We start from the raw sequence: 24,297 nt of genomic DNA on the forward strand, positions 1-24,297 counted from the left end.
TTATAAAATCTTTAAAAAAAATATATATATTTTCAATTTTTAAGAGATGAGAAATCATCTTTTTAGCTATATCATTTACACACAAATTCTATAACCAAAAAAAAAAAAATTAAGAAATAATCATCAAAAAGAATAGAAAAAAAATTTTTTCCCACAAAATTCAATATCCAATTTTATAGATAAAAAAAAAAAAAAAAAGTTTTATGTAGACTTTTTTTTATAATACCTATTTCCAAGTTTACCCTAAGTTCTCGCCAGAAGAACCCTCTGGTATTATAAATTCACTTTTTAATGGAAAAAGCAACTCTCGAAGGAGAAAAACATAAGCAAAAAAAAAAAAAAAAAAAAAAAAAAATGAAAAACTGTGGTTGCTTTCTTTTGTTATCGTGGAAAACCTTACGTGTGAAGAAATTCAAATAATACTTCCTCTCTCGATCAGTTTTTTCGAATTAAAAAAATATAATAATATACTTTCAAATGAAAGGAATGTTTCGTTAAAACTTATAGTTTTTTTTTTTGTACAAAAACAACTTATTCTACAGAATTATTTCATTGTTGAAAAAATATCAGAAATAATTTTTTGTTTTTGTAAATTGTTGAAATTTATTTACTTGTTTGAAAAAAATTTGCAAAATTTATCAGAATTAAAACTATAGAAAATTATTATTATTATTATTATTATTATTATTATTATTATTATTGTTCGTGAAATATGTGTTGATAAAATCACGACAATAGAAAATAATTTATAAGCGACAGGAGAGAATGGTTGTTTTCCAAATAATCGTTGTATGGGTTCCTCGAGATTAATTAAAATGATGCTGTACTATTACATTATCTTTAAGCTTTAGAACCGTTATACATACCTGCGTTATTTCTACGATATTGCAGTACATTGCCACCATAGTATGTACTTAGTGTGTACACTAGCCCATTAGTCCAATAATGAAGGATCCCACTTAACTAGGATTTGTTGAACAAAACATTTACATATAATTATATGTGCTTAAATAATACTGTAATTAGAGAACACATGAAACCATTTCACTTAAATGTGGTTACATAGGTATTTTCTCTAAACACTATACGTTAACACAAAATATTGAAAAGCATCAATTTCAATTTAAGCAATTTTTTACAAAACATTTAAAGTCCCTATATATAAAACTTTCTTTTGACAAATTTTTTTTTTTAAATTTAATAAAATTTTATTTTTGGATTTATAATAAAATTTTAGCTATTCAATGAAATGAAAATTATTTTTACTAAAAATTTCTCTTACTATTGATATATAATAAGTAAAAAAGATGGGAGAGTCAGTCTGACTACAAATTTACTCATACTACTGGCAACATAATATGTCTGACTGAAACAGACTTTTACTACTGAAAGTGAAATAACACCTAATTGAAAAATTGTCTTCCAAAAACTACAGATATGGAAATTAGAAAAAAATTTCTGTCTTAAAACCACCTTTCACTACTTTTATTAAAAAATAACCATTGACCCTTACTACTGATATAAGAAATGATAAAAAAAATTACATTTAACTTATACTACTTACGAGAATGGTATAGAAATTAGTAAAGTTACAGTCTGACGAAAACCATTTTTTTCTACTAAAATAGAAAAATTACAAAATTAAAAAAAAATTGTCTGACCAAACCTATTTTTCACTACTAAAATGAAATTTTTTTAATTTTTCAAATTATTTTACAATTTGTAAAATTTTACTACGAAACTTACTTTTACTACTGATATTAAATTTTGCGAAAAATCGAAGTATGATCTGTCTGACCAAAAACTACTTCTACTACTGATTTAAAAAAAAATTACACAAAGCACACGAGAATTTTAGTCTGACTAAAACCAGCTTTTACTACTATAATTTAAAAACTAAAAAAATTTAATTTTAATAACGTAATATATAATTATAAAATTTTTTCACACTACTTTTTAATATTTTATAATGTCTGACTAAAACTGTTCTGCACTACTGCTGCTGTCACATTATAAATTTTTCGAAAAAATGTCTGACTAAAAATATCTCACACTACTAGTGCCTAAAACAAAAAAAATCAAAAAATTTCTTCTAAATGAAGTTATCCGAAATTTTTTTTTTTATACTACTGATAAAAAAAAACATGCAGAGGATATAACAGAATCTCACAAATCTAATTTGACGAGACAGTTATTTATTATATTACATAGAATTGATTATGTCCTAAAAGTTATGTATTTATGTAATAATAATTTATCTAGTACTTTAATATATATATATATATATATTTATATACCTATGAATATGTTATTATATTTAATACTAATTCTAATATAATACTCATAAATAATAAAAAAATAATAAAAACAATAATAAAAAAATAAAATAATAATAATAATAATAATAATAATAATAATAAATCAAATAATTGTAATTTTAATCATATTCAAAATTAAGAATGTTTTTTAAAATCACTTCGAAATATATATATAATAACTTGTACTCGAAATTATTGCGCACCTATGTTTGTGTGTGTGTGCGCGCATTTTCATACATTGTCAATCACACATTAATTCATCACAGCTCACACGAATCTCACTCAGAAGAAGAAACTTTAAATTATCTTCATTACTGTCATGTATAACTTCTGTAATTGTTCTATTCACAATTGTGAAGTTTTGGCCTTTATCAACTCCATTATTTAATTACTGTATAACTTATTAACTAAATTGTAAACAGATGTGATAAAACAATTTTCAGGTCACTCGCAAAACTTAAAGTAGTTATTATACGAATATATATATATATAATATATACTTTCCATCGTTAACAAACTTTATAAGTTGCTTAAAACTTGAAAATAAAACGCGGCTACTTTTCCACACTTGGCAATATAATAATAATAATAATAAAAATAAAAATAATAATAATAATAATAATAATAATAATAATAATAATTGTAATAATAATAATAATAATAATAAAAAATTATAATAATAATTTCTTTAAGCATTAAAATATTACCATGAAAGACGAGGGTAAAATTCGATGATAATTTTCTATTAGTATAGTTTAACATTATCACAATTTACAATTTTATTTTATTTTCTTTTATTTATTTTCTTACAATGAATGAAAGAAAAGATGCAAGTAATGAAAGATGACATTTTATGATTCAATTTTCTCTAGAAAAGCAAAATGAATTCCATGAGAAACAATCAAGTCTTTGCAGAAATAAAAGGACATTCGCTATTAATATAAAAAAAAAAAGTTATATTCATTAGAAAAATAAGAAATTAATTTCACTGACAAAAGAGAAAAATGAAGAATTATTATTATTTATTATAAATGAAAAATGATTTTTTTTTTATAATACTGTAACGGAAATTTTTCCATTATAAAAGAGAAAAAAAATAATATATATGTAATTGGCAATATAAAACAAATATTAATTAAAAAAAAAAAAATAATAATAATAATAACTGAAACAAAAAGGAAATTCATAATAAATTTCATATAAGAAAGAATTTTATAATCTAAATGAAAAATATAAAATATTAATTAAAATATGAAATTAAAAAAAATAAAAAACAAACATATTAAGAAAAAAAGGAAACAATTTTTATCTATAAATATTTTCGCATATAGCTTTCTTAATACAGTACAAAATCTAAATAATTAATATTCAAAAGTTTTTCAGGAAACAATTCTTCATTAAAGTTTTCAATGATGAAATTATTTTCGAAACCTTCGAGGGTAAATATACTCGTCGTAGTATCTCTCTTATTTATTTTTTTTTCTTTTTTTTTTTTTTTTTTTGTTTAAACGTGAAAAGTAACTTTTGCTCTGTTTGCACCTTTCAATGTCTCAGTATCAGTCTCTCAGTTTAATTAAAGACTGTAAAAGATGTTCTTACGAGAATTCTCACTTAAAGTGCTAATGCTAACGCGCTTGTGCAAGTCAAGGATCGTCAGAAAAGACCATTTTTACACACAAAAGTCATCTCTACAAGTAAGGACTCTTAATTCAATATGAGTTCAAACAAAGTCATAAAAAAAAAAAAAAACAGAAGCAAGTAAAATCCACTGCCGTGAATTAATTGAAACAAAAGATAGCAGGAAGCTTACAATTTTAATTATATTTCTCATTTAGTAATTGTAATCAATTCAATCTCCGTAGAGCAAAAAAAGAGAGAGAGGAAGAGAGAAAGAGACCTCTGTCATAACTCGTATAAAAAAGAAAATATAATTTACGAAGCATAAAAACTTAATGAGTAACAGATGAAAAATTTAAATTTTCATTTTTGTCCCTGGCTTTCCCTTTTGCAATTTACTTAGTTTACATTTTAGAAAATCAACTCAGGATGCTTATCGATCTTCATATATAGTATATTGCTTTGAATTCATGCTTTAGAATTTCATTTCTTAAGGAAGTCCTTTTATACATGCAAAACACATATCATCTCCTTATACATTTATTTCGCCTTAAAAGAAACTGCTAGATGATAGAATTCATCCTGCATGCATAGCTGTACTCTATATATACTCTTTTTTTTCCTAAGCACAAAATATAACGAGTATATATATATATTCCTCTTCTTTTCGTTGTAAAATGAAATTAATTAAAATTCTACACCCGTAAAACATTACAAATAAAAATATAAATGAATGTTTCATAAATATAAATTTTTTAAAATATCTCATATATTTAAAATTATTAATTATACTTTTGATTTTAAAAAAATTAAAGATAATTAAAATTTAATGAAAAAAAAAATTAAAAAGCAATAAAAAAACTAATATTAATTTCAAGTGCCATCCGCTCTATTTTATTTTCTATATAATAAGTTTTAACGTCAATAAAAAAAAGTGATAACAAAGAGATTATTATATATATATATAAAAAGGAAAAACTGCATAACCAAAAAGGCAAAACTTTTTAAAGGGTAAAATTTTTCTTTATTTTCTCATAAACTTTTCAGTTCGAAACGAACTTATTTAAGTTTCGTATATATAAACTTTTGAAGATCATAAACTTCTTAGGATCGGACATGACCATGACGGGAATACAGGATAAATCTGATTTTTCGTTTTCTGTGTTTTTCAAGATACATATATATATATATATATATATACACCAAGGTTGTATTAAATGAAAATCTAAAATATGTTCCTAGACATATTCCACAACCTGAGGTGAATACTATTCTTAAAATAGGAAATTTCACTTTTGTCTTATTCTTCTTCTTTTTTCTCTTTTTTTTTTACTTTTTTTCAAATAACTTTAGTATTTCTCATATTATACAGTAGTTTAAGTTTTTATTAAACTTCTGATTATTAAAAATACTTTGAAATATTCATCGAGCTTTCACGGTAAAGTAAATTTGAACATTAAAATAATAAAATCTCTTCCAATATTTTATAGCGAAAAAAAAAGTTATTTACTGGATACAATTTTCTTTAACATTAATTTTAATACACTATTTTTTTTTTCCAAATTATTGGTTCTCATTCTATTTCTCTAATAATTATATAAAAAATTTTTTAAAAAGATAAAAAACTATATAAAAAAATATACCGTAAAATTATATTCCTTTATTTAAAAAAAAAGTGCAGATACTATAAATTTTTTAGTATCATTAAAACCAAAAAAAAAAATGCAGACACTATTTAAAAGTAGAATAAAATCGATAGATGTCACAGTTCAGTTGTTTTAAAAAGAAAAAAAAAAAACGTCGTTACTTGCACAGCTTGAACTGTGAAGAACACACGATGTAATTAAAAATCGAACTAACGATGACAGAAGAGACTTTCTTTCTTTCTCTCTTTCTCTTTCTCCTACTCCCTCTCTCTCACTTTCTGTGTTTGATTCAAAACCTCCATAACATCTGTTCATGAATATTTAATTTACCTCAAATTACCACTTGAATGCAGAGGTATAATATTAGCTTTGGAAGAGAAAGAAATCGAATCAAACGCTGAGGATATTAGAATATTGGCCAAGAGCTCAAATTAAGTTTACAGTTCAAAAAGAAATTGATTTAATCATTTTTCACCCCACCCCCCCCCCTCTCCGCGTTCCACCAATTTCAATATCTGTTATATTATATGATTTCAAAATTTAATATTATGTTACTTTCTTTCATGTGATATATTCAAGCATATGAAATTGTGATTTCAAGTGATGTGGAAAATTTAAAGTGTAATTTTCGTGAGAAAAAAAGTCAAAGGATTTATCCCGTTGATTAATATTTAATATAAAAATTAAATTAAAAAAAAAAAAATCAACTAGTGAAAATTAATTTTACTTAATTACTAAAATGAAAATAGCAAACAGTAATAATTGAAAATAAATTATTAAAATTTAGAGAATAATAATTTAGAGAAAAAATTATTTTATAAAAATAAATAACCGATTATTTCAAGTAAAATAGTTCTATTTTTAAATAAATATATAATATTTCTCTTTCAATAAAACATAAATTATTATCGCTTCTATAGTTATTAAACCCGGCATTGACTATCTATAGTTACTCCTTCTGCATTTGAATCACAGTAACAAAGTTAACCTGAATCAAAATCTAAAAGCAATAAATGCAAATGCTCATAAAGTAAAACTAGATTTCGCAATAAATTTTCAATTTATAAATGAGAAAAAAAAGGAGGAATCAAACTTTTATAATTCAAACAAACGAAAAAATTTGTTTTCCATTAGAAATTATATTTCTTTAGTCAATATTAATATTTCTTTTTATATATATAGCAAAAAATTTATTAATATTTTTCCTTTTCTATTGTACATTTTTTTTTTTCTTTTTCAAAATATGAAAATTGTAATTTTCTGAATGTCAAAAAAAAAAAAAAAAAAAATCGAACTAAATGTGGATTGAAATAATTTTAAAAAAAACCTGAGAGACCATTTTTCCATTAACATGACTCATGTATGTCCAGTGAAAAAAAAAAAGCTTTTCTAAATGGACATTGAACAAAAGCTTGAAAAAATAATCTAACATTTTTACAACGTTTTTTCGTATCACAATTTCAAAAATAAAAAAGAAAATAGTAAATTATTTTTTTTTTTTCTGCAACATTATAAAATCTTTTTCCTTTATAATATAGTTTGAAAAGATTTTTTAAAAATACTGATATGTTGAGCTTGAAGCAAAATTGAAATTACAAAAAAAAATGTTCTGTACATTCTACAATAAGCACATAAAAAATATTATAGATGAAAAACAAACAAAAGCCTTCCGTTAAACAGAACAAAATATATATACAAAAGGTCCATTTTAAAAATGAATTGTTAATTCTAAAAATAAACTTTGAAACTTAAAACCTATATTGTTATTGAAAATAAATATTACACATTAATTAGAGTAAAATTGATATAACAATGTAGCCAGAAAATAATGCTGTAAATTGAAAAGATTTTAAAGGAAAAAAATCAATTTTTTTAACTTATTACTTTTACTTGAATTTTTTTTTTTTTTTTTTTTAATAATTTTTCTATTCTTAATTTATTATATCTCGTCTTTTTTTCGTTTTTTCCTCTGATATAGAGGATATAAAATTTTATTTATTTAATATAATTTAACATAATAAAATATAATTATTTGTATTTACAAAAAAACGAAAATTTAGAAAAATTAATCTAAAATTTTCTAAATTTTCCTTCATATTGAAAAACAAATATTAAATACTTTTGAAATATTCCAAATAAATAAAATAAATGAAATATTTCAAGCTTTTTTTTTAATAATTAAAATTTTCATAAAATTAAATATATTTCCTCTAATTTTTTAAATATATTAATTATTTTAAACTATTTTTTTAAAAAATTAAATTCATTAAAATTTTAAAAATAAATCCCCGTCTTTCTAGGCATAAAGTTAACAAAAAAAAAGAAAAACTATCGCTTTTGTAGAGCACTTTTAAAACACAATTTATGTTATTAAAAGTTCTCTAAATATAAAACGTAATTAATGCTTTTAAAAGATCATTTCCTGAGCTCTAAAAATGGTACTAACCTTTTTGTAGGTAAAAAAAATGTAATATTTTTAAATTTTTTAGTAGAAAAACAATTGTATGTCATTATTATTTTGTAAAAAAAAAGAAAAGAAATAAAAATATCTAACCTTTCGCCTCCAACCAATGTATCGCATATTCATTTACGACGATTTGATCTTCTGGAAAACACTCGCGATTTAAAAAATTTCGAACACTCCCGAAAACAACGTTTAAATAATAAAGAAATAAAAAATACTTTTTAAAAGCGATCGCGATTTTAAGAAATTTCGAACACTCCCGGGAAAAAAAAATTTAAAACAAATTAAAAACCTTTGAATATTATAAAAGAAATAAATTTTGTTTTTTAATTTTTATAAACTTTTTCTAAATATTTAGATCGCTTTTTCAAGAATTTCGAACACTCACGAAAAATTTTATAACACTAGATTTTTTTCGTTTGGGAATTACAAAAAAAGGGCCAAGAACTCACGATGCAAACATCAAATCTGAAAAAATAAATAAAAAACAATAAAAAATTAAAATTTTTAATGAAAGCAAAATTTTTTCGTTTTAAATAATAAATTAAAAATAAATTACAAATAAAATATACAATCACGTTGACTACCGCACGTCTAAACAGGTCAATAAACAAATTGCAACTGATTTTATTATCTTTGGGATTTTCTATATCCATATTATTATGACCTTATCCCTTTGTATTTCAATGTAAACAATGAGCTCGATATAAAGGTAATAATTAAATATCAAAATCATTTATAAACATTTTTCAAAATATTCAAAATTATAATATTTTTAAATAAATTACATTATTTTAGTAAATTAAGGTTTGGGGACAAATTTTTTGTCAATTTTTTAATAATTAAATAAAATATAAAGTTTTTCCGGTCAGTGGTCCGGATTTTATTAATTATAAATAAAAAAAATGTTTTTTGGAAATAATTATAGAAATAAATGAATTAATGAAAAATTTAATTATTTAAAAAAAAAAAATATTGCTTCACTTTTCAAAATCTCTACAATTCCCAGCATTAATTATTATATCATCGATCGACTAACCGCAGATGAAAATCACTTGAAATTAATTGATGCAACCATACAATAATTGTTTGTCAACGATACAATTTAAAAAAGACAATTTACTAAAAACAAAAGTGGATATTTATTATTATTATTTAAAAAAAATTACTTAATTTTAATATTATCAATTAAATAATAAATATATATATATATATATATATATATATATATATATATATATATATATATATATATATATATATTTTTTTAAAGAAAATTATTTGAATTTTAAAACACTAAAAAAAATTATAGAAATTATTTTATGAAAAAGTTATGAAAATTATTGATAAAAAAAAATTAGGAAAATTATTAATGAAAAGTTTAGTTTTTTTTTTTTTTTAATATTGCTTCTCTTTTCAAAATCTCTCCAACTTCTAGCATTTCACCCAGAGAAATGATATATTTGTCTCACAGTCTAATAAATATTTATTTGATTTAAATAAAAAATTTTATTTACGCCAAATAATTAGACTAGTGAGACAAATATACGTTTAACTCAAAGTTTCTCAACGAGAAACACAAAACGCATGCGCAGATGTCCGCCATTTTCATCTCTCACCTGAGTTGCAACAATTTCGCCACAAGAGCGCTAGTATCGCTAACTAAAAACGATTTTTCTCGAAAGAAAAAACTGAAATGTTGCAACTAACTTTTTTTCCCAATGTATTTATTAAAAAAAAAAAAAAAAAAAAAAAAAAAATATCGAAAGCAATTTGAAAACTTGTGAACGATATACATATATACATATTAGGATTGTTTCCTGAATAACCTGAATTTGGATTTGAATTGTTCTAATCTTTTGCTGAATATACCTGAAGAGGCTCGTCCAATTAACTGAAGCTGGGGGATTGCACAATTCTAGCATATAGGAGAGGGCTTTGATACGCTGACGTTTACCTCATAATTAAAGTGAGTTTAGAGGTGGAGAGAGAGTGAGAGAGAGGAGCCTATCGAATAGATATAGCATCAAGTGCTATTTTGAGTGCGGTCAATAAGGTCATCAGGGCGGTGCACGCTATTACCGATGGAGATGAGGCCAGACTATGTTGCATTGCCGCTGGATTATCACCGTTGAAAATGTGAACGAAAACTCGCGCTGGTTGAGCATTGCTGGCTTCGCAGGTGTAATTTCCGGAATGACGAACGGATGCCCGCGGCACTTCTAACCAACTCTCGCGGGCCAAAAGGTCCGTGCTCACATTAACACCTTGCTGAACGTCGTAGTTGATCATTCGTATATTGTGATACCAAAAAAGATAGGACGGCGTTTCCGTCGATTTCTTTACCATACAATGAAGTTGAAGCGTACTTCCGGGACGTACAAATTTCTCCGCTGGTCCAATTATTTCGGCGCGGGCCTCTGAAACAACAAAAAAAAAAATAAAAATTCACATTTTCATTATAAATGATGAGAGAAATTTTTTTCTATTTCTAATAATTTTTAAATATATTAAAAAAAAAAAAAATTCACACTATTTTTCTTTTTTTTTAAAAAATAATTTTATCAGAAAAAACGATAGGGAAAAATTTCTTTAAATTTCCTTTCACAATATAATAATGAAAATTATTTTTATTTATAAAATTTCTTTTTCTTCATTCAAAGAAAAATGATTTCTGCGGATGTAATATATTTATTTTCTTTATAATTATCTCTTACAAAAAAAAAAACACCAATTAAAATGTCCAATTAATCTTAACGGGATTAAATAATAATCTTTTTTCTACTCCTCTTCCTTAAAACGTCCTCTTTAAACTTTTTAATCTCTTCTCATCGTCTCTCTTTTGTTCAGGTTTTTATGTTCTTTAATTTTCATCCAATTTTCAAATTTTTCTTCAGAACAATAAAAATAATAATAAATAACAAATAAATTTAATAATAATAATTAAATAAATAAAAAATACAATTATTATATTTTTCATTGTATTTATTTTTTATTTAAAATAAAATTCAATTTTAATTTGTCTTCTATTTTGTTTACACTAACGTTTTTTCACAATTTTTTAAAATTATAAATAAACAATTGACACAAAAAAAGGCTATTTTGGTTATAGTTGAACCATAAAATAACAAAGTGTATTTAAAGTTTATTTAGGAAATTTTTTTTTTTAAATTGTCTCTGTAATTTTTGTAGAAAAAATGTGGGTAACGAATTTACCCTTCATTTTTACTCTAAAAACTTAATGTCATTAATTTCACTTTATTCTTCTAATGTATGAAAATTTTTTTTGAAAAAAAAAGTTTAAATTCATTTTAATAAAAAGCAATTTTAATTATAAAAGTAATTTTTTTTATCTTATATACAGTAATATTTATTTCCAATTTCACATTAAGAAAAAACAATTATCAATAATTTGAAAAAGTTATATACATAAACTCAAAAACCGTTTTTTGAATTATTGATATGTGATTGAAGAACATACTACTTCAAGTTATATTCAGATCGCAAAACAATTTGAGGAAAGTTTTGACTCAAGTTTGATGTGCAAAGTTTTGGAAATTTGCAACCCTAAAGTTAATAATTAATTAATAATACCTCATCTCCTCAAAACTATATATATATATATATATATATATTGTCACAAAATACTTTTCAATTTGAAAATAATTATTAAAAAAAAAAAATTATCAATAATATATAAATTATTGGTTATTATAAATTATATATACAAAAGAAATTATTTTTTAAATATTTTTAATTAGTTTATTATAGCTATATAAATATATATATATATCTCATTAAATGTCAGAGAGCAAAGTTTCTCTCGCAACTTTGCACACGAATAATTTTCCAACGCGGATGATATTATCTAAATTCAGTTATTATAGCACAAAATCAAAATGCTCGCGTTATTAGAATTTGTATGGGACGAGAGAGGGGGAATCATCATGTCATATAGTCATTATTATTATTCTATTAAAATTATTAATTTTTTTGTAATTACTACAAAATTTTTTTCACATTTTTTACATTTTACATTTTTGAAAATTTGTATACGCATAACGCACAACTGAAAAGGAAAACTTTATAAAACTTTTTATTTTTCTTATCATCTAAACTACAAAATATCATGGCCCCGACGACGCTCGAATAAATCCCCATTTAGCATCATGGGCTCCCCTCCTACAATGTGTAAAAATTTTTTTCAAAAAATGTTATGACTTTCTTTTTTTGTCTACATAAAATTTGTAAAACCATTTTGTTAAGTAAGACTTAACATTAAGAAACTTTGATAATTTACGAACATATATATATGTATATATATATATATATGTTCGTAAATTATCAAAGTTTGTGAGCTCCCTTTCTACACTACAATAACTTATTCTGTACTATGATTACGAAGAAATTTTAATAATTTATCAATTACTTCATATCCTCATGATTTCTTGTTCACGTTCAGCTTTTGCTGTTATTAGGAAAATAATCCGCTTCAATGTCTTGTAATATTAAAACATCTTTTAAACGTGAACTATATATTTCTCTATATATATAACTTCGTCTAAGACCATTAATACTTTATTATATATCATTTCCGCAAAATTGACTATATTTTATATGAAGTCGTTAAAATATAGAAATATTTATTTTTAATGTTTAACTATTTACTTTTTTATGTTTACGATTACAAGCTTTCACGATAGAATATTTGATTTAAAAAAAAAAAATATTTCTTCAAAATAATAATTAAATTTTGTATTAGAAATTTTTGTACCACTCAAAAATTTGATATTTATTTTATTAAATAATTAATGTATAATAAATAGGTTAAAATTTACGATAATTTAATTCACAAGAAAAATTACAGTTATTCTCATATATAACTTTTTCATGAAGTAAAACTTTTTATTAACCATAACCAAGAAAAATAATATGATAGCAGGAATAAAAAATGCGTTATCAAACAGATGAAATTATCAATTTATAGTTAGCATTTGTTCATTATTTTAATATTCTAATTAATTAGAAATTATAAAAATATAAAATTGTCAAGGCTCACAGGGGGCGTAGCTCCTCTAGTATATATAAATATATATATATTATATATATATAAAGTTCACCTTTTGACAAGTAACATTTTTCTTGTGACATTTTTCGATTAAAATGTGTATTCTCAAAAAGTTATAGAGCTGAAAATGTCAGAAAGAGAAATGAAAAAGAAAAGCAATAATTTCGCGCATTTTCGTATATAGATAAAAGAAATGTCAAATATTATTAATTATATTAAATAATAATTGGAAAAATCATATTTCCAATTTAAAAATAAATTAATTTATAAAAAATTGTACATACATTGCATTTTCTACAGTAAAAATAATTAATTCAAATTAATGATATTTGAATTATCAATGTATTCTCATTAGAATCGTATCAATATTTGTAATTACAATTAGTGTATCAAGATAATTGTTATGCGTATTTAAGAAATCACATTAATAGTTTTATTTCATTATTTTTTATTGTTTCATAATGTTATTAAAAAAAAATTATGAATTGTTTTTCTAATTTATAATAAACTTTAATTAATTAAAAAAAAAAAAATGAGTCCAATATATCATTTCCATTTTTCATAACACATATTTTTCTATTTTATCTCTATGGTAAATATAGGCAATTCAAATTGAAGGAAACTGGCCCATAAGGAAGTGAATTAATTGGAATGAAGAGGATGGAAAATTTATTCGGTTAGTGGCTGGCAATAGGAGATTTGTTATAGGATTCACGCGTCTGATTAATTTCATTCTCTCTCTCTCTCTCTCTCCGTTTCTCCACGGTTGGGAATAAACAATATCCAACTCCCGAATTGATGCAATCGACTGGAAAGCAAATTCAACTCTCTCTCAGAATTGACTTGATTTATAATTTTCTATATAACTTCATTTTGTTTCGAGTTTATTAAAATGAAAAAGAAATAATAGAATACTATTCAGATTTTTATATTCAAATTTATAAATATTAATTATTATTACTATTGTTATTATTATTCTATTATTGGCGATTAAAAAATTTTTGATTGTAAATAATAAAATAAAAAATAAGTAAAAAATAAAAAAAAAATTCTTAAAGAATTTGATTGTTTTCAAAGGGATTTTGACTTCATATATAATAAATATTTGTAAGATTTTGTAAACACTTTTTATACAACTTGAGATTATTTTTCTACTCGATCTATTTTTTCATAGAAAAGTTTAATTAACACAATACGTGTATATTTATGTTTGACATGATCAGGACATGATATATGACATTATTTCCCCTCTATTTTTGTTTTTGGAAAACATATATAATAGCAAATAATGAATTTCACCCTTATACAAGAATGCCATAGTAAAATACTTGAACATTCCCTATTCAAGTATTTTATGTAATTTTAGGAGAAGTAGTAAAAAAACATATTTAGCCATAAATAGAATGTTTTTTATGCTTCATATAAATTATTATGTAAATAATAAAATAAAAATAAAATAAGTAAATAATGACAGAATTTTTTTTTAAATCACCCCCCTTCCAGCAAATATATATATATATATATAGGGTTTCTCAACATTTTTAAAAAATCTAAAAATTAGATAAAAAAAAATTTCTTTTTTTGTAATAAAATATTATTTAAAAAGCGTGCAACCTTGAAACAATTTTTTCCCCAGTGTAATAATAGTTTCTAAATGAATCCATTTTTTATAATGTCATAGCCAATTGTGATAAGAAGGGGAGGAACGATAAAAAATGGTGTGCTTTAAAAAGCCAATAAACTACATCTCTGCTCTTATCACTCTTCCGGATTTTCTGAAACGCGTCTTTTTTTTTTTTTTTTTTTGGATCGCTGCGTCAAGCAATAGTGTTTTACTCCGGCACTTGTCTAAAAAAAAAAGAAATAATAAAAAAAAAGAGAGCGAAATAAAAAACACAACTAAAGGAAGCATTTATCTTACCAAAAGGTGATATTTTAAAAATGCTGAAATAGAAGAAAATTTAAAACACGCGAAATATATATTATAAATCTCACCATATATACTTTTCAATGTGATTCTAATTCAAATCGGTGGAAATAAAAATTGTCATCTCCTATGGAACTAAGTTTAAAAAAAAAATATTAAATTCAAATAATGCGATAAAAATGAGATATAGTTTGAATAAATGAAAAAAAATTAATAAAATAAAATAATAAAATAAACAAATAATAAAAATAAATAAAATAAAATAATTAAATAAAATGATAAAATAAACAAATAACTAAAATAAAAAAATATTAATTAACATTAAAAAAGTGGGGATTTTGATGAAAAAAAATTTAAATAAATGGATGAGAACTAATTGCGATCAAAATCAAAAAATAAATGCTAGACATTGAAGTTTACAAGAAAAATTAATAGCTTCATTTTTTCCCCTACTCTTCTTCTTATATACAATTTACATGAAATGAAAAAGTTCCTTTTGAATTGTATGTTTATCAAATGAGCAATGAATAACGAAACTCTTTGAATATTTATATAATAATTTTTTTCTGTAATCTATTTTTCAATTTTCTTTGGTAGAGTTTCTTTTTTCAATATTCTATTCTTTCTTTTATTATTATTTTACATATTAATTATTTATTAAATTTTTTATTAAATTATTAAATTATTTTTTTATTTTATTATTATTTTACGTATTAAAAACATTTTTTAGACAAAAATTGCGAAAATATTGCCCGCAAAAATTCCAATGGAATTGTGATATCAAAAACAAAAAAAAATTTTCTTCACTATTTCACTATGTAAAAATAGATTTTCCTTCTTTGAAATGTTTTTTTTTCCTTCTCGCTTTTTATTTATTTTCTTTTTATTTTTTTTTTAAAAAAAGGTGTTTTCTTCAATTTAACTTTTATCCCCTTATTTTTAGACTTTGATACAAAATGTTCAAAGAATGATTTCGCCTCTTTGATATCCGGGTTACAACTTTAGTGACTGGAAAGTTTAGCAGCACTCGTGGCTTAAAGCAATCTAAACATTCGTATTTGTTTGTCGTACACATGTACGTGAGTTAAGAAGTTTAAATTCACTTTCGTATGTGACGAAATTACATGTTTGTTTTATTCTCCTTTCGAAGGAGAAAATTAGTAAATAACACAACTTAATTATATATTATTTAAGAAATTATATTAACAAAATAATAATATTTCAATATGGAAAATTTTCAACAAAAAAAAAAAAAGAAAGAGAGAGAGAGAGAGAGAGAGAAAAGTGAAAGTGAGAAATGGAATTTTTAAAAAGAATTCACCATCTGCATAAATACTTAGAATGCTCTAAATTTATGCACGAAAAAAAAGAGAATTCAAGCTTCAGAACCAGATCTTGATAGCGCGATTTCAGGAATTATATATACCTCGCCTCCATCTCATCTTCAATAATATAATGCTTGCATTCTTTTCCAGTGACTATTGTCCGGCTCGTTTTATTCTCTACTTTTAGACAGGTCAGTGTCTTGAGAAATCTTTAATTCTTTAGCTTCTCTCTCTTTCTATATATATATATATATATATATATATATATATAATTTTTTCACCCCCAAGTGAAATTCATATTAAACTCCTAAAGAATTGTAATTAAAATTCTCTCATTTCAAAAGCTTAAAAATCGAATCTGAGTATATAAAAATGAATTCTAAAAGCAATTGACCTTATACTTTCTTATGAAGAAAAAAAAAAAAACTCGCCGTTAAAAATAAATTTCAGAATACAATTCAATGAAAGAAAGAAAGAAAGAAAGAAAGTTTCTCAAGGACTTCTGACCCAGTATTTATATAATTTTGATAATAAAAATTTTATACTGTAATTAATAATTAACAAAATTTCGATTACAATTAAAAAAATAAAAAAAAAAATTGACAACAAATTGTTTTCATAAAAAATTATTCTCATTTTTATATTAACACTTCAACTGTTATGACATTAAATATTTGTTACTGAATGTTGGTTCAATTTACGCGCTCCGTGTAATTATAAATTATGTATAATGAATATGAGGTCAAATTGTTTTTCCTTTTTTCTTTTTTTTAAACAAATGTTTACAATAGGTTATGAAACCTTAATTAATTTAATCAAACTGTTTATGCAAAACGGAAAAATGCACAATTCTATAAATTTATAATGCAATTATATACATAATTATTGTTTATAATGTTAATGAATTTTTTATCAGTTTATGTACATTAATAAAATAGTGAACACTCACTATTAAAAAGAAAAGTTATTTAACATAAATATGCAATATTCTACACGGAAAAAAAAATTATTCAATTTAAATACTCGCTTATTAAATATAAATATTTACTTGAACCAAATAATTTTCATTTGAATTAAATAAACTGTATTTTAATAAATAATTTCTATATTTAAAATACAAATTGATTTAAATAAAAATTATATGTAAATATCTATTTGATAATAAAGTAACCGATTATTTGAATCAAATAAATTTTTTTTATTGCCAAAAAAAAATTGTTTTTATTTTTAATTATTTATAAAAGTTCCTCTAATATACTAAATTTGAAAATAAGTTATGCATTATTGAGCATAGAATATGAAAAATTACAAAAAGAAAAATGCAAAAAAGAAATGCTTATTAAATTTTGTAGCGCAAACCATTGGAAAAATTAAAACTTTTCTCTCTGAAAGAAATCATTACTGTCGTAGATTTATCGTTCAGACAATTTTTATCTCTTAAACTTTATTACTATTAATTAAAATGAAGTAGAATCTCTATTTAATTTGTCTCGTCTTTCCGTCCATCAAATGAACTTCCATTTTAGCACAAGATGGAAAAGAAGGGAAAAAAAAATTTTTTTTTTTTCTCTCTCTTTCTTCTTTTTACGTGCTTAATATGCGCGCACAAGTCACGTTTATAATCATAAGATAAATTAAATTGTCATTAACCTTAATATCTCAAAAACTTTATGTTTGAATTGAAGTTGATGTGTTTCATTTGACTTTCCTCATTTTCACCAGTGATTGAATTAATCAGATTATGATGGAAACACAAGCAAACCCTGATATAAACAGTTTCCGGTGTTGAAGATATATTGTACTCACTGTGTGTATATGTACGTCATTAGCCTTTATGCAATTAACAAGTTACTCAATTTTCATTCATCAATCATGTAAAAACTTTTCCAAGAACATGTTTTCGATTCATCTGACGACTTACAATTTTGTTAAACATTTCAATAGATTATTAAAAACTTTATATAAAAAAAAATATATATATATATATATATATATATATACACGTATATAATTTATATGCAAACTTGAATTTTCTCTCAAAACTTAACTTTTTTGTTTCATGTAATAAACTTTATGTTCTTATTTACTAGTTTCAATTTTTTTTATTTATCCCTTTTTTTAATAACATATCTAAAAGTTTGTTTAGAAAACTTTGCTTAGAAAACAGTTTTAGTTTTCTGCAAAAGTCTCCGTTTTCACTAATATTTTGTAAGAAATTCAAAAATTAAAATTTTTTTAAAAATGTAATTCAATTTGAAAAATTGTTGCAATACTAAGAGCGTGAGTAGTAATTATACACTAAAAAAAAAAAAAAAATTATTTGATTCAAACAATCGGTTACTTGACTCAAATAAATATTTATTTGTATTAAATAAATAATACATTTGGTTCAATTAATTGATATTTGTTTTAAATACAGAAATAATTGTTTTGAATACAGAAATAATTGGTTCGAATACAAAAAAAATTGGTTCGCATACAAAAAAAATTGGTTCGAATACAAAAAAAATTGGTTCGAATACAGAAATTATTGGTTTAAATAAAATTTATTTAATTCAAATAAAAATTATTTGATTCAAGTATAAATATTTATTTAATAATTGTTTCAATAATTGCGGAGTGAGTAGTAAATGTCAAGTTTAGTCAGACAAAACTATGAATTTTCGTAATTCGTGTCCAAGTAGTAGAGATCAAGTTTAGTCAGACCTTTTTGTAATTTTTTTTTATTATTGAAGTACCAGTAGTAAAAGTTAATTCCAGTCACACGAAATTTTTCTAACATTTTCAGTAGTAAAAGTAGGTTTTAGTCAGACAAATAATTTTCTAATTTCTTCGTTTTCAAGTTTTTTAATTTATAAATTATTATAAAATTCACTTTCAGAAAAACCCTATGAAATTATTTTTATATCATATTTGGAATAGTAGACATCAATTTGACTGACTGAATTTTCATAACAGTAGTAAAACTCAGTTTTCAGTCAGACGGAACATTTTTTTTTTCTACTTAAATGTCAGTAGTAAATTTCATTTTTACTCATAATAAAATTTTCGTTTCTACATTCAGTAGTTCCATATTTTTTTTTTATTCATTCACTTAAATTTTCATTTTATTAATATACTTAACTTTGTTATTTATGCTCTTTCTTGAATAAACACTCTACCTATGCAAACTTAGCTACTTCCATTAAAATTTGTTGCCAATGTAAATATTCTAAATTTTCAATTAAAGTTAATTGTTTAAAATAATGAAAAATAAAAATTTTAAAAAGTATTAAAATTTTTTTTTCTAATTTCTAAATATTAAATTATTATCTAATTAAAAAAAAGGAAAATTTCTTTTCCACCCAATAAAGTTATTAGAAGATCATTCTCTCTCTCTTTTTTTTTTTTTTTTTTTTTGCATATAATGCAAAACGAAAAAGCAGACTTTTCTTTAAGAACACGAATATTATTTAGATTTAATGGAAACTCGATTTTTATAGAAAAAGTTGTAATAATCGTAAAAAGAAGTTTTAAAGTAATATTGTAAAATAGTAGGGTCATGTTCTTCGTATAACTTCGAGCCTAAAGTGACTTCGTGATAAAAGATTTTTTGGGGATACTGCGGTGTACCAATTCACGAGGGTGAACTTATCTCATGATGGTTCGTGCGCTGCATTACATATTTACCAGAGGCAAATAAAAATTCCTTAAAATATGTAGGAAGTAATCGCTTTTTATCATCCGCAAGTTTTTTTTTTCTTTTTTTTTTGAGCGATTTAGCCGGGAGAAAAAGAAGAAAGAGAAAAAAGTATGACTAGATTTTTAAAAACAAAATTTAAAAATAAAAAATAAAAAATTCTCTGAAAAAAATTTAAAAATATCGAACAAATATGAAGAAAGAAATCGAAAATATCGTATGCAGTTCAATAATTTGACATCGAATTATATTCCTGTTATTCTCGAATCCCCCCAGGGAGTTTTGTGAAGAAAAGTATGATTTTTAAATTTCTTCTTATTTTTATCGAAGGAGGAGCTTTCACACTTCACTTGCGGGATAAGAAGAACATAAGGATGCTGTTTCTATACCAGCTCGATTTCAAGTAGCTTGGGATTTCGTCTTCCGCCTATCAAACATTTGCTTAGCACACTCATTTCCTCTTTCTCATGGAAAATGACAGAAAAAAAAGAATATCCAATTTTTCTATTTTTCAGCACAAAAATATGACTTAATAATAAAAAAAAAATTCTCATAAAAGTTATTTTTCATTGACATCAATTTTATACGAAACAAAGTGTAAATCTAAATAGATAACATAAAAAAAAAAACAAATTCCATCGTTATTATTTATATCAAAAAATATTGTTCTCGTTATGACTCAAAAAAAAAAATTCTCATCGTTAAATACAGAAAAAAACAATTGAATTTTTAAATAAATAAATTTAACGACAAATTTTTATCGTATTTATAATTAAAGTAAAATAAATACAAAATAAAAAAATTAATAAAAAAAATATTTAAATTTAGTTTTACAATTAAAAAAAAAAAAAATGTGACAAAAAAAATTCCCACAGCACTGTAAAGTATACTATAAAACTTGGTTGGAGAAAAAATTATTATGTGCTGAAGAAAAGGTCTCATATTAACGAGTTCATTCACGCGAAAGTTTAAAAAAAAATTAACCGCAACGTCTGAAGATTATGAACAACTGCAATAAAGTACGCCTCGTGTGTTATATATAGTCGAGGGATTCATTTCTTTTCTCGCATTTATCTGAATGTAATACTAGAATAGGTCGCAAGCGTATCCTTTGACCCTCTCTCTCTCTAACCCCGCCCCCCTCCTTTCCCCTTGACCCCTTCTCTCACCCAAGTACTCTATAAAACTCCAGAAATTTTGCTCTAGAAACTCCATTAAAGTAGTCGAGTCTCAAACCAAAAACTTGAAGTTTAAGAACAAAGTTTCAACGACTAGCCTTTTATGAATCGATGACATTCGTTCGAGTAAAGACATTTACAAAAAAAAAGAAGAAAAAAAAATTGTATCCTTTATATTGTCAAATTAATCGTTACTAATTACAAACTTTTTCTACAATTTTAAAGAATTGACAATTATAAAATTTACATTCTATCAAAATTTCTAAAGTATTTTTGTTTCATTAAATTTTTTTTTAAAATTACCAACATAGAAATTTACCATACCGACTGATGGTAAAACAGTTTTTTTGAAAAAAAAAATGAAAATATAAAAATACCGACATAGAAATCTACCTTACTGACCGATGGTAAAAAATCCTAACTTTCCAAACTGGTAATTTTTATATTTTCTGCTTTCAAAAAACGTTTTACTATCAGTCGGTAAGGTAGATTTCTGTGTAGGTAATTTTTTATATTTTTATTTTTCAAAATTTTCACCATCCGTCGATAAGGTAGATTTTTAAGTCGGTAATTTTTTTATATTTTTATTTTTCAAAATTTTTTAACATCTTGTTAATTTTTTTACCATCTATGTATTATTATCATTAATTTTAATTACTATTATTATTATTATTATTATTATTTCATTTTTTTTTTTAATTATTTTATTCTTTTGAATCAAATAATTATTGTTTTTAGTGAAATTACAATAATTTCAAAATAAAAAAATAAATATATAATCAAAAAATTTCTACGCACAAGCAGGAGTTTGCGAAATAATAGAAAATAAATATTCAATATTATAGAAGTAAATTTAGTACATATTTCCCTCTTTAAAATTTGTTCATGTAGAAAATTCTTAAATTAGAAGAAAGCATAAATTCATAATAGAGAATATTTTAGGTCAAATTTATTTCTATCAAGGAGAAATTCACTTAATTAAAACAACTGATTTTCCAATAAATGAATATAATATATATATATGAAATAGAAATTGAAGATTTTATATAATATGAATTTTTTTTAAAATTTAATCTCATTTCATAATATAAAGTTAATTTCATCATGTGAATAAATTATTTTTATGTGTTTTTTTTTTTTTTTTGAGCTTTTTTCTATTTAATAAAAAGCGTTATACTGGAAATGTAACTCACTGTCTGTCAAACTATGAATTTTCTGAAAATAAGAGCAAAATGAAAATTACTTATAATAAAATTATTAAAATTTTATTCGATTTATTAAGTCACACGTGAAGCTTTATACTGATTAAGTAATCCTCATATATGCATTTTGCTTGAATTATCAAAGAGAACCTGCTTGTGTGTATGCCGATTAAACTACCTATATAAATCGATATGAATATTTAACATTGAATTGATTACTTTATAACTTTGATCACTATTGCCTTGGTGAAATTAAATAATAACTAAAATATATATCGAATAATATAACACTGCATCTTTTTAATTATTTTTTAAATTGATTAATTTAACAATTATTATTTGACTTAAATTAATATTTCCAAATAATATAATAATAATAATAAATAATAATAAATAATAATAAATAATAATAAATAATAATAAATAACATTTTAAATAATATTAAAAATAATAATAGCTAATGTAAATTTTTATAATTCGAAATATTATATTAAAATATTGTTATTCTGCATAATTTACATATTGCAGGTTATCGATTAATAGAGTAAAGTGAGAATATTGAAAATTTAATTTCATATATCAATTTCATTTAAAATAAATATTTAATAGTAATGATAAGACTTTAAACTTAATTAACAATTTATATTCGATGAAAATATTAATTGATGTCGATAATTTAATATTAAACAATTATCGCGCAATATTGGCTAAAGAGATATTTTGAAAATAGCTTTTCAATTTTCCATTGTAATTTTCTGCCGTGTTAAAATTCCTTATCTCATTTGTTTTAGAGAACGCGCACGTTGAAAGCTTTTGATCACAACTTTTGCTTTAAAGTGTCTACTCTGAAAGGGATTTTCACATGTCTCGATTACGATACAAAATAAGCTATATATATATATATATATATATATATATACTAGAGGGGCTACGCCCCCCTGCGCGCTTCGCGCGCCAACCCCCCTATTTTTGGCGGGAAATACAGAGAGAGATGAGGGAAGGGGGAAGGACTTGCGGCTATATTCAGACCCTTGAAACGAACATAACCTCAAAATTTAGGTCATTTTTGATGGAGGAGGTGAAATGAGAGGAGGGAGGGGGACTTGCGGCTATATTCACAGCCTTGAAACGAACATAACCTCAAAATTAGGTCATTTCTGGCGGGGGAGGGGACTTGCGGCTATATTCAGAGTCTTGAAACGAACATAACCTCAAAATTTAGGTCATTTTTGACGGAGGAGGGGAAATGAGAGGAAGGAGGCGAACTTGCGGCAAAATTCAGAGCCTTGAAACGAACATAACCTCAAAATTTAGGAGGGGGGACTCCCCCCTCCTAGGTCAAGAATTCTTGAAACAGCGGCGGCGGCGGAGGCGGCGGCGGCGATATCTTTTTGTAATATAGGAAGATATATATAACTGTTACTTATATATACATCTACCAGAAGCTTTATACCAAAAGCAACAAGATGAGTTTCCACATGCTTCAAGAAATTTTGAACATGTAAGGAATGCTACAAAACTAGTTAAAAACTTTATCTCTTGTAACTCGATATCAAGTTTATATCCTTACAATCTGTTTAGTAACTAAGATTGTTCTTTAAAAGTTTTATTTACATAATTTGTATTTTTCTTTTTTTTTTTTTGTGTGTGGCAAATTTTTACCCCAACAATATATAGTCATAGTTTCTATATTTTTTAAGAAAACTTTATATATTTTCTCCATTATAAAATAAATTCTAGAATAATTTAAAAAAAATTTCCATATACTCCCAAAAAAATGTTTTTTTTTTTCAATAGAAAATTGATTATTATTCTTAATTGAAATTCGAGTAAACGAAATAAAAAAAATAAAAAAAAAAAAAAACTTTCCTTA

The 24,297-nt window shown here is 23.4% G+C and overlaps 1 protein-coding gene across 5 annotated transcripts in view; it reads right to left on the reverse strand.

Annotated features, from left to right (window-relative positions):
* The window catches only part of LOC127290551 (zwei Ig domain protein zig-8-like), a 171,003-nt gene that overhangs the window by 82,360 nt on the left and 64,346 nt on the right, over nucleotides 1–24,297 (reverse strand). Inside the window, exons 5-6 of one of the 5 annotated variants that reach the window (XR_007844380.1) lie at nucleotides 10,128–10,465; nucleotides 8,136–8,513 (exon numbers count right to left, since the gene is read on the reverse strand). Coding sequence is in view for 3 of the 5 variants with exons in the window: in XM_051319224.1 (XP_051175181.1) it covers nucleotides 10,053–10,465 (413 nt within the window). In the remaining 2 variants the exon portion in view is untranslated. Of the gene's footprint in view, nucleotides 1–7,873; nucleotides 8,514–9,388; nucleotides 10,466–24,297 lie in introns of those variants that run through there. The other 4 variants (XM_051319222.1, XR_007844379.1, XM_051319224.1 and 1 more) reach the window with 4 other exon arrangements.

The sequence above is a fragment of the Leptopilina boulardi genome, unplaced genomic scaffold (assembly GCF_019393585.1).
Source record: "Leptopilina boulardi isolate dan_hultmark-lab unplaced genomic scaffold, ZJU_Lbou_2.1 LbouV2_70, whole genome shotgun sequence".
Lineage (NCBI taxonomy): Eukaryota > Metazoa > Arthropoda > Insecta > Hymenoptera > Figitidae > Leptopilina > Leptopilina boulardi.